The following is a 12,500-nucleotide window of genomic DNA, read 5'->3' as shown; positions in this document are numbered from 1 at the left end:
TTGGATGTTTCTTTCTGCAATTGATGTTGAGATTACTTCGTGAGTATATAGTAAAACAATTATTCTTTTATATTTTACCACTATTCACCTCGATCTCAACGAATAATTGTTAAATATTACACAAATCTAAGGGTCTATGACAGATGCTTCTTTATTTACTCATTTGAAAGATCATGTTTTCTGAGATAAAATCAATGAAAAAAATTCCATATGGATTCTCCTTCCGTGCGGCCTTTAGCCTGAAAAATCGGATTTTCACTTCTGAGGAGGAGGAGGGACACAAAACCGCGCTGGTAAGGAGACTGTCATCTTTGTTTGTCCATTCAAATTTTGATTGAAGCAGTTTTGTTTTCTCTTGGAACCAAGCCCCAAGAGAAACTAGAAACAATGCTTCTGCAAAATTTGGGTAGACAAACAAAGAATATTATGGTATTTTCCTCTTCGGCCAATTGACATCACTGGCCTGCTATTCCCAGTCTCCTTACGAGCGCGGTTTTGTATCCCCCGTCCCTTGGAAGTGAAAACTCCGATTTTTAAAAGGCTGAAAATCGGTATGGAATTTTTTGGGTTTTTTACTGGGTATCCCAGTCGGAAAATGGGTGGGATTTGTTCGTTTTCTTTTTTTCTTCTTTTTCTTTTTTTTTTTTCCGTGTCGGGAAAAGTCTCTTCTATCACTCCCTTGCTAAGTGGTGTCTTTGTGCGTAGCGTCTTCCGCGCGTATTTTGGTAGGATTTAAGAGGGTAGTAGAAAGGCGTAGATTTCTCTGGTTTGACACAGTAGAATATTTCATTAACCTGCAATGGCGTCGAAGATTGAAACGCAAATGGCGTTTTCGAGGATCTTTAAAGAAAATGTACCCTTATATGGAGCTAAAGAATGAAACATAATTTAAATTAGATAAACAAGACAGGCGGTGAAAAAAATATCTGGAATCTTAAAAGCGACCAGTAATGTACTTCGACAACAATCTGTCGCCCGTCGAGCCGTAATCAAAGTGAGCTGTAGTTCCAATATTGTACGAGTGTGATGTTTTGTACAACACTGAAATCAAATGGAAAATTCTCTAGTAACTTATGGGTTTAACAAAGACAGAGAAGGAATTGAACAACTTGGATCTGTGATCTCTGTTGTCTGGCTTATTTATAATTGTTTGTACTCAATTCTGCACAGTCTTCCGGTAACAATTAGAAATTTCACTAATTCTTGTTAGTCAAAAATTATTTGAAAGAAAGGTTGTTGCCCATTTTTTGCTTGATAATTCAAGTAAAGGGTTTTTCAGTAAAGGATTTGATGCTGAACACTGGTGGGAGACACGGAACTTGCCCTAATATGCATAACATCCACTTGGCCTTTTGACATCCCATTGAAAAAAACTCGTAAAATATTAATAAATGCGACTAAATTTGTTGCGTGCGTTGCTATTTTTGTGATTTGACTGTTGTGCAAATTTTGATAGAGAATATTAAATTATGAAAAAATATCTACGGACAGATCGTTAAAAAATCTTTATATTCAGCGGTTATAAAAGATGCAACGCTTGAAGAGAAATAATATTTTTGTTAATACAATGTATTTGAAAGAAGAAAAATTTCGCGGGAATCGGGACGCGGTGAAAATAAGTTAACAAATTTGCATACGTGCGTTGAAATGTGATACGCGAGGAGACAGGAATTTTATTTCTCTGACAAATGATTTTGTCATTGTAGTGTATAAGATGAAATTTATTTGGGACGCCAACAATATTTCTTTAACTTCCTGGTTAATCCATTTTATTGCTATGACTTGCTAGTGCGAAATTTGTTTACATGGAACTCACGCTTTTTGTGAATTTTGAGTGTCATGAAATTACATCATTTTCGTGACAATATATCCCTTTACTCTAACCCAAAAACATTCAGATAGTAACAAACTTTATATTTATTAACCATTTCTTCTGCTTTTGTGCTTGTCAGCATTGTGATTTGCGATAATTCGCAAGTCTGTTTTTGTATCTCATAGATGTTTAGATTTTCAATTACATGGCCGCTCAACCTCGCGATTGTGTAAATAGTTCACCCTGAAGTCAAAATAGATACGTCCTCAGGAACCTGACAAAGAAGGCTTCCTGACCCGACAGATGAAATCTAAATATTCAAAGACCAAAGACGTTGTTTTACTCTGAAAACGACGAACGGTTAACATGCTTTCCCGCAGTTCATTCAGTTGACACAAGGTGATCACGTGCACCTTTATGGTTGCCCAGCACGTGATCAATTTCTTCCTTTTTGACAAAGCATCATAAAAGTCAGAGACTGCAGAAATCTTCGTCTTTTTACGATCGATTGTCATTAATCTTTCGATGAGAATTCGATTCAGAGCTATATATAAAAACTGTTTCTTTTTCCTCTATCTGAGAAGAAACGAGTGAATTTTACTCAAGAGCGTGTTTTGTTATCTTTAAACTGAATTTATTATCAAAGCTTAAAAACTAAAAGACCTCGAAATGGGACTGGATATTACAAAATAATTGAAGGTGTGAACGTATGAGCCAAAGGGCCTCTGCTGGCGCGACATTTGGGTGACCCTCAAATGGTCTTAATGACCCCCCACTTGAAAAAATTAACTGGAACCCTGAAGTTCAATACCACCCAATTCAGTGCCTTCTGTTTCTGTGTAACACGTACCACAGGCAACCCAGTGTACGCTTTTATGGTGAGTCTAGTTTAAATATCAAAAACGATGATGTTTCGATTGAGTAAATAAAGAAAAATCTGTCATATACACTTTAAGTTTTCTTACTTGCTTTCTGAGAGATTCCAGAACACACATTCTCTATCGTTTCCTGCGGACTAAAGTCAAGTAAACTTCTTGGCACTTGTGCAACTATCCATTCCATTAAAAGCAATTAAAACTCTGCTCTGACGAAAGCTACAAGATTAAATTTAGTTAAATTCTCTAATAGACAATAGGCGCGTCTTCGAAGCTAAAGACGAAGAAAAAATGCTGACAAAAAAAATTGATCAAGTCCTAATTCTCCTAACAGACCTTCTAACTAAACACCATCGTATTTCTTCCCATTTGAAAGCGTCAAATTTACATTTTAAAGACAAAATCAGTTAAACTGCAATCAGAGATAGGCGAGCGATCAGTATTACACAGATCATGAGTTTATTATTTATCTGCTAATCTCCACACATACCGATTCATTTCTTTTCAAGGATGATGCTCTTTTTTACGAAAGATTGAGGTCAGAAACCCATGACCCGGAGCCTACAGCTCCCATACTGGGCCTATGTAACGGCATTTTTACAGACCGATCTATTTTTAGACTATCTTTTCCCGAAAAAACAAAGGCAGTTCCGGTGCGGTGACCCTATAACGTCAGCTTAATTTCTTGTAATTGGTCATCGGGCTCCTGTGGGAGTCTCATTCGCGGGAAATTCAATCTAAAAATAAATCGGTCTGTGAAAACGCCGTGACACGAACACAGTAGAGTTGTAGGCTCCAGGTCATGGGTTCCTGTTGAGGTCCATTGATTTATTAGCCAAAAGGCATTTTAACCGACCGCGTGCGTCTGTTCAGTAATAGGTCGCAAATGACGTCAAAATGTGGCAAGAACAAAAACGTCGCGGACGTTCTTACCACAATTCATTCTCGTCACCAGAGCCTCGGATCGACCCGAGGCTCTGGGAAATTCTGTGTAGGAGAACATGCGCCGTAGGGTTCTTACAGCCAAAAATTGGCTATTTGAACCTTACAGCGCCTGCTCACTCCTCGTGCTAACATGAATATGCACCAATTAGAGACGCTTTTGATTGTTCTTCACGAAAACCAATGAGAAGACTCTTTTTTTCAGGGTTCCCCAGAACTCTTCTCTCCCTCGGTCAAGAGAAGAGCTCTGGGGTCGAGATTGACCACAATTTGGCATCTTCTGTGATTGTTTTTTGATGACGCCAGCTATGCGTCTGTCCTCTATAATGGATCATATGCGAGAACGCAAAATGCAAAATGCGTGTATTATGTAATAACTGATACCTTCAAGTTCTTAAACACCAAGGTGACATTTTTTAGCAATTCTGCTTTTGCAGGAGGAAATATTGACGCTGACATTATATGGGTGTTAATCGTCCTGTCAAAAGAAACAACAACAAGAAACAGAATGAAGTAAAGATAACGAGACAAGACTAAAAGTGCCATGAACATCAGACTTTAGCAAACCGATCGAGGGAAGAACAAATTATAGTTTATTAGGATCTACCCAACAGTTCGTTGGGAAGTAATTCCCTTAAGATTTTCGATTCTTGACTCTACGTTTTGACAACGAGTAAATTATTTGTGTGTTAACTTTATAAAGAGTGAAGAAGTTGAACAGAATGCAAAACACGCGAAGCAAATAGTCGCTTGAGATTCAAAATGTACATACGCAGCCCCTCCTCCCGCCCCACCCACAACGTTGCAAACATTCACCCGCAGTTTTTCAGGCTTTCAACACTGTATAAGGTGGGGGAAGAACTGCACTTGAGTTTTAAAATGTATTATTTGATTTTGAAAGTAATTTTGAAATCATGGATAATTACGAGTTTTGAATGACCGTCCAAAGAATTTTGTCCACGTAGTAGTTTCCGTATCCTGAATACTTTGGATTTCCTTGGTTTACGTTTGGCAAAAAAAAAGCGAAGTATTCCCCCACATCTCGACTCTGTTCTTATGTTCTTTCACCATTCAAAATCAGCTTTTTCCCGGCATTCCAGGCGCGCCTTAACCACCACAAATTCCTTCAGGGTTTCACAGATTACGAGATTTCGTTATTGCGCCGAGAGCTGGTGAAAAAAAAGTTCAACGTTTTTCATCCCTGTTGTAGCTCTTCTTCGAAAAATTTTGATGTTGAATACGAATTGAAAGTTGACCTTTCACCACGAAAGTGAAGTTGAACGAAACAGAGGACAAGCCCTGTTCCGTTCAACAAGTTGTCAGTGGCTAAACGACGTGAAATGACTGTTTTCCAGTCTCAAAAGCTGATAGCACACTTTCTCAACTTCAAAATGTTTTGATCAGCAAATGTTTTAAAACGTTAAAACGTGTGCCTTGAGCTTAATATAACCAAGAGGGACTTACTGTGATCAAGAAGAATGGCGGAAAGCATACCTGCTTTTGTTCGTGTTGTTTGCAGTTGTAAACAGCCTATGCAGTCTTTCATATCTCACTCCCATAACTACCGAGCCTGAATAAGGAAAACGAAAGAATCTAAAATGTGACTAGTTTGCTCATCAGTATAATTGGAGCTGCATTCAATGGAGTTTCCGAGAAATCAACAATTTAATTTGTGTGACCAATCACAACCACTCATATGGCCCGTTCATAAAGCGAAGAAAATTCATCAGCTATTGAAGTGTCTTCGTAAGACACGGCACTTGCTATTTCACAAACTCGTGCCGCAGGGATAAACAACCAAGACCGGAGTGTCTAGTTTACCAGGAAAACGGAACATACGCAATTATATTAAAGTACCCCTGTGACCAAAAAGTCAATTCTTATTTTTCCTTGGATTTCAAAACTATGTTAACTAAACACTAAGCGACCAAATTTTTAAGCCTTCATTTCAAAAAGACACCTGTTTATTTTAACTGGAATTTTCCTATTTAATGGTCCGCCATTACTAACTTTAAGTTCTTGAGAGAGCTGGATCGAGGAGAAAATGACGTCAAAGACTCACTAGTTTAAGAATGCAATGCGTGTGTACGCCGCAAAATTTATACGAAGCACGGGAGTTTTGGGCTTTCAGACTTTTAAAGTAGTGTTTTGTTTTTATAATGAGCTGCAAGGAAATAAAAAAGGTACATTGACTCCGAATAACCGTCACAACAAATACATTTCTCCCAGGAGAGGCGCGACCGCGAGGATATTAAGAACAATTTGCGAGGACTACAATAATCTTTTTTCTCAGCAACTTCCCATTACTTCTTTTCTAGCGAACAAATACACCCCCTGCAGAACACCACCGATGGGTGTCCCTACCGCTGTACGACCTGCTAAATTTGACATTTTGATACAACCTTTTTCAGCAAGTTGTTGTTGATGGGAAATAAACTTGTGAAACTGTTTGCATTTTGCAAGCAACTAATTCAAAATACTAACAAGATTTATTCGTTTTCAGATTTTTAGGCCTGCCTATAAACGTCCCGCTTGAAGTTAAGTACTTTCCTTTCCCGCGCACGCCTTCTTACCTCAGAGATCTAGTAAATATGTTAATAAACTCGTTTTCTTGGTTCGTATTGTAAGTTCGGGACCCTGTTTTTTTTTTTTTTTCCACGGGCTTCGCGCTAGTAGGTTTTTGATTGTGCCAGCATACTTTTCGGCATAATTGGTGGAAACTAGCATAATTTTCTCAGATTTTTAAAAAATAGCACTTCTCGCATGATCGGTATATATTGATAAGCCTGAGACCATTTTTGTTCAATGTTTTAGCGGCATTCGCGGTTTAGAAACGGAGAGATAGCCTCCCTAGGAGGCTGGTAGTCTGGTACGAGATGGCGGGAACCGAAAGTTGCTGTGCGGGTGTTGGTCCCAGTACCTCTCATTTTCAAGTTTGCAAAATTGCGTCAGCTACGCCGCCGCCTATTTCCCTTTCGTAAACGGTCGTTGCCATTTGAAACGGTCGTTGCCATTTCTTAGAACAGTCGTTGCCACTTGAAACGATCGATGGCATTTTTTAGCTCTGAATTACAGTCATTAGGTCTAAGAACTCAAAAGATTGCTGTTACTGGGAGTTGTGTCTTGCTGGTCATATGAGTTAGGGTTTGGGTTAGGGTTCTGTTTAGGGTGGGGCTAAGAACCCGAGTTCGAGTTTTAAAAATCTCGGACTCTTTTTTTCTTCCAGTTTTTCTTTTATGAATGTTTTTTTTTCCTTTTTTGTCTTAATTTTGGTTAATATTTTTTCTTAGTTTGTTTCTTTTAATTTTCTTTGAAGTGAAGTGTGTAGTCGACCGTTATAAATGGCATCGACCGTTTCAAATGGCAACGATCGTTCTGAGAAATGGCAACGACCGTTTACGAAAGGGAAATTTGCTACGCCGCCCGATAACTTGCAGCTAGAGACCATACCAGAACCAGCAAACATAGCCAGGGACCGTGGCCTTAATACAAAGAAAGCAAAGTACCGTGAATAGAAGTCATGTGAGCTTTTCATACCAAAAACGTTTTGCTACACGATCGTGATTCATTTTTTGGACTTGTTTCGCTCTTGTAGCAAAAGGAATACTTTTAAGAAACTGTGGCATAATTTGAAAAATGAGCATAATTTGAGCAAAAAATTAATTAATTAAAATTAATATGGGGGAAAAATGGGCACTTCTAGTTCTAGTAGTATAATATGCTACTCTTACTAGCACAATTTATAAAAACTCACGTGCTAGTGCCATAAATAACCGGAAAAACTCGGTATGTCACTTACAGTTCGGATCTCGAATTCGATTGGTAAGATATGTATAAAAGTAATAGTATAAACGCGAGTACCTACGGCTTGTGCAATTTTGAGAAGTTTGAAAACATGACATGAGCACATAAATCACAAAATGAGGCGCAAGTTAATACGATTTTTTTACTCCATCACTGTGCCCCCATAGCAACTTCCGCATTGCACTTTATAACCTAGTGCATTCGTCATTGACCAATCAGAAACGCGATATTTTGCTGAACTATAATAAGATGGATCAGAAGCTCGTTACCCTAAAGCGTTTAACTCTAATTCAGCGCTGGGGTTTTTTGAGTTCAAAAATTTCCTTATTTGGATGTAACATAGCCAAAACATTTTTCCGCACGTGCGGCTTCGATCTAATTTTTGTCCATATTTGGGCATAGAATTGGTGTTCCAAAATCCCAAGCCTTGTTCCAAGAAAAAGAGTACTGTTGCAACTAACACGTTTCAAGGTCATGTTTTTCTAGCTGGATCTGATGGATCAACCACCCGAAGCCATGACATAACTTTCGTAATGTTCCATGTTCGCGTTATAGTTAAATGATGCAACATTTGACTCTAAAAGTAGCTTAAAGAGCTCACCATTTATTTCATTAGTATCGTCAACTGAAATCGTAATCCAATCGCCCCCTTTGAATTCCAATCCAAGCCTCTTTCTGAAAATCCGAGTCATGCTGAAATCTTCAAGAAAAATTTATGAATATGATAAGCGACAAATGTTCTTTAGAAATACATGTCAAATTTTTTGTCAAGCTCTTATCGCCCAGCCCTACCCTTGCCGACTTCCATAATCTCTCTACTCTCCCCTTCTCTCTCCTTTCTACTTTCCAAACCCTTCTCCTTCTCTTCCCCTTTTACTTTCAACCTCTCCGCTGTCTACCCCTCCCCTCTCCCTATCCATCCCATGCATCGGTCTCTCCTCCCTCTCTCCTTTCCCCATTCTGTCCATCCCCTCCCCTCCTTTCTCCCTTTAATCCATCATTCGCTATTCGCTCCCCCTCTTTATACTTTCTTCCTTGCCTCACTCTCTCCTTACCTCTTCCTTTTTGTACTTCCCCGCACTCGTCATTTTGATGGCTATCCATGCACCTCTTGGCTTAGATGTACTTTTTACATACCCTTCTACAATTGCTGTAAAAACGTATGTGAAGCTATAGTAGCTGCTGTAATGTTCCGCTCTGCAGCAGGAGTCGTATCGCATGAAATCGTCAAATGTTGCCCATTCAGCTCATTTTTAAAAAAAATGACACTCACCAAATTCACTTGTTTGATCGCTGAATGGCATTGACTCATTTAAGCTGGCAGCAGCGACAAGCTTTTCGTAAATATCCAAAGCCATCATTGCATTTTCTTGTCGTTCTATGCCAGTTGCGCCCATAGCAGAAAATCCGTTTAAGATATCCTTCGTCATATTAACCATAAGTGAAACCAATTTCTGAAGAAAAATAATTTTAAGGCATTCGTGTTCATTGTTTTCTGAACTAAATTTCCGAGAGATGTTGTAATAGCTGTATCCTTACGACGAGTACAGTACAGAGGTTTAGCAAAGGGACGACACCAAAAAGGTTTATTGAGTGAAAATTGCGTATTGTGTGTTTGGCATGCATTTTTGTACAGTTATTGCATTTGAAGTTTCCATAGTTTCAAAACCGAGGTGACAATGATGTAAAAAGAAAATGTTAATGGCCGAACAAAGACGCCAATGAGAGATCGTATGTTTCTGTCCATCAACTTGGCGGCGAAGAACTATAACGTCAAAAAGTCTTAAACTTTGTATGATACAAACAGGTTAAAATAGTCACACAGCAGTGACGATGACTGAGATTATATTAAGTCGTGGAGGGAGTGCGGCCCAGTGGTTAGGGCGCTAGTCTTGGGATCAGGAGATTCCGTGTTCAAGACCCGTTCTGACCACTCGTTGAATTTGTTCCTTGTAGTCCCTGGTTAAACCTCTAAGCTGCACTTGTAAATAACCAACTGGTTTTCCTGCTGCCAGTTGAGATCCTCAGTTGTTGTTGTTCTGCTCGGTCATTTCGTTTATTATATTTCAATAGCGCTGAAAAGCCCCTATGGGGGACTGGGTATGTATTGTATTGTCGCGTTTTCGTTGGTGTCACATTCTACAAGAGTCTGCTGTGTAAAGCAACCAAATCTCAACTGAGCTCTTTGGAAAACGTGAACACATTACGGTAAATTTTAGTTTCCTATTTAAGCTTCAACAACATTCCCCATAATCCAGTTCGTGTATTGATGGTTTTCATCTGACGTCACGGAGGCCATGATGGTGTGCAATGTCTTTTGGGAATTTGACTCTATTGTTACGCAAAATTTGTGGGGCCATTTTCTGTTGTTTTGTACACCAACATGGCCGTGTCATCACGTGGATTTAGACCTAGAATAACTGGGCTTGTTTGTAGAAGATGAACAACTAAAATGATCACGAATAAGTTTGTTTAACGTGAACTTGGCATAGCAGATCTAGAAATACCTACCACCGAAGTGAATCTATTTAATTGACACCTATAGCTATTACCTCTCTCCCAGATGTTTTTCCTTGTGGAGTTACGCAAATTTTCGAGACAGTTCCCTAATAAAAAAAAACGTTTCGCTTGTTCAATACAAAGGCTCCCCTACTTTGTAGTTGTTTATACCCGCCAGAGGTCATGTTAACATTTGAGCCGAGGATTCGTATTGTCTGGCGTGCATTGCTCGCCGCTTCGCTTGGAGTTTTGTGGCTATGCCTTCTTAAATGGTTTCTTGCGACTCGTGCATGCGCGTTAGCTACGGAAATCTTCTTCTGCCCAAAGCCCGGTGTGTGTTTTCGTCTCTGCAAAGCCAATTTTGTGTTTTCCCAGCCACCGAAGTAACGCCACTGTTCACCATCTTTACGGCCTTGTGTGAATGCAGTCTTATTTACAACAAGACGCCTATATGGGCGTATCCGTGGGATGCACAAACATTTAACACAAATTGTCCAGTTACAGTGAACTACAACTACAGGTAAACTTCGGAAAATGGCGAGAGTTTACCGAAAAGATAAATCTGTCATTTAACTAGAAGTTGTTTTATGTTAAAACAGAAATAGAGGTTATCTCTTATTATTAATGCTATTCTCACTGGGAGCCATCTTGTACAAACGCCCCTTATTCCTTTGAGATTTAAGTTGAGAATTTCTGTGCATCTGTTGTTCTATAGGAGAACCCTATTTGCATAATTTTTTTACCATTTTTGTATAAATAGGCTTGTTTTATCCCGTTTATTCCTCTCTTAGGCTTTGAACGGAAGTCTGGCGTTCGACCCTCCAACCTCCCCGCAGCGATGGCCAGCGTGTTGCCACGGCTTCCAATCCTTCCGACTCTGGGCTCGTCTAATGGTAATGGTAATTAATTTATATAGCGCATTTTCTATTGACATATTCAAATGCGCTTCTCTTCCCATAACTTACTTCTGCCCGGGGTGTTTGGGAGTGAGGGATCCCAGTGATAATTTATTACTACCAGATACGGAATATTTAGTAAAAAATTAGAGGGATACGGAATATTTGAGGGGAAAATTGACGAGATACGGGATGTTATAAAAATAGGCACGCATTGCGTACGTGTGGTTGTGCAGTAGCTTGACACAATGTTTTTTTCCATAACTGTCAACTGAGCTGCGTTTTGTTTTTTAGGAGATTCAAGTTTTCTTTGCGTAATACACGAGTACACGAGTACAGTAATAGTACACGATATTGTCTTGGTATCATTACAGTGCCATGGTAGATGTCTTTGGTAAATACCCCCTGAAAAGACATGTGATTCAATAAAAAGATTGAAGAAAATAAAAGGGAATCGAGAAATATTAGCTTTGAGCCTCTGACAGCTTTCCAAAACAAAGGTTTACTAAGGTTAATGTCTGTCCGGCGGGGTTAGTATCTGGATGGAACACCTCAAAGCATGCGACCTGATGTAAGAAACATAGAACCGAAAATTCTATTTTAACGCTCAAAAATGGGACCCAAGCAAGGTACAGATTTTGTTATCCAAGGCCTGCTATATGCAAAACAAATATTGATGAAAAAGTAAATAACATTGATATACGGTTTTTAAGGAGAGCAGAAGGAAGTTTTTAGGAAATGTCGCTCGAGAATAAAACAATTTGCCATAAGCAACAAAATTTTGTGACATGAAAACATCATAAATTTTGTGCCACGAATATATAAAGGTAATTGAAGTGAGTAGATTGAAATTTGGTCTGAAATCATACGTGTGATTTCAAAATCGAACGAGCGCACAAGTCAAGTATGACTTCAAACCAAAATTGCTTAACGCAAAGTTCAATTACCACTTTATTACATCCATTTAGAAAACGCACAATTATTATTTAATCCCTAAAATACAGGATTTTAGTCAGTGCCAATATTTTATTTCTTCAGTTAGGAACAAACGTTCAGTGCAAAATTCGCCACACAATGGTTTTCTTTGTCTTTAACTTTCCTGCAGTTTAATTGGTTACCTTAAACAAGCCTTGAAATCTGATTGGTTGTTTTGGTTTAGTGTTCCTTTCTCGTTGGCTGAGGAAATGGTGCGATTCAGAACAAAAAAATAGTGGTTTGGGAATAAATCGCGCTGCTGAGAGCCAACCACATTGCAAGGATCACCGGTGATTTCTAAATGGATGTAATAAGAAACGTTATCATCAGCTAAAAACATTTTGGGAGATTTTCGCTACGTCTAATTTTTTTATCGCACTTTTGGCTGTACAAGTAAAATCGCAAAAACAAAAGTGACATCGATTTTAGCGGCCGCCTGTGATCAAAGTTACCTTGCGTGTTACTAACAACTCACAAAACAAAGGATACATCTGTGACAAAATGATGGCAAGACACCGGGGTTTTGTTAGTTTTCTTTCTTTTCTTTTAAGTGTTGTAAGGTTCGACAAGATAGGCGCGAATTCAACACAAAGGTCACTATCGTTGATCCTAGTCTAAGTGTCAACTAAAATTAAGCCCCTTCGAATGGGGGTTCAGTGTACTTGGATGGGGAACCACTGCGAAGTCCTCGTGACG

The 12,500-nt window shown here is 39.0% G+C and overlaps 1 protein-coding gene across 2 annotated transcripts in view; it reads right to left on the bottom strand.

The window, feature by feature from the left end:
- The window catches only part of LOC137975735 (latrophilin-like protein LAT-2), a 47,175-nt gene that overhangs the window by 34,311 nt on the left and 364 nt on the right, over nt 1-12,500 (bottom strand). Inside the window, exons 2-7 of one of the 2 annotated variants that reach the window (XM_068822909.1) lie at nt 9,987-10,040; nt 8,708-8,888; nt 8,036-8,134; nt 5,125-5,200; nt 4,015-4,108; nt 2,779-2,828 (exon numbers count right to left, since the gene is read on the bottom strand). In XM_068822909.1, coding sequence (XP_068679010.1) covers nt 2,779-2,828; nt 4,015-4,108; nt 5,125-5,200; nt 8,036-8,134; nt 8,708-8,873 — 485 coding nt within the window. In that variant the 5' untranslated portion in view covers nt 8,874-8,888; nt 9,987-10,040. Of the gene's footprint in view, nt 1-2,778; nt 2,829-4,014; nt 4,109-5,124; nt 5,201-8,035; nt 8,202-8,707; nt 8,889-9,986; nt 10,041-12,500 lie in introns of those variants that run through there. The other variant, XM_068822910.1, reaches the window with a different exon arrangement.

The sequence above is a fragment of the Montipora foliosa genome, chromosome 11 (assembly GCF_036669935.1).
Source record: "Montipora foliosa isolate CH-2021 chromosome 11, ASM3666993v2, whole genome shotgun sequence".
Classification (NCBI taxonomy): domain Eukaryota; kingdom Metazoa; phylum Cnidaria; class Anthozoa; order Scleractinia; family Acroporidae; genus Montipora; species Montipora foliosa.
This window is presented reverse-complemented; position numbering and strand designations above follow the sequence as displayed.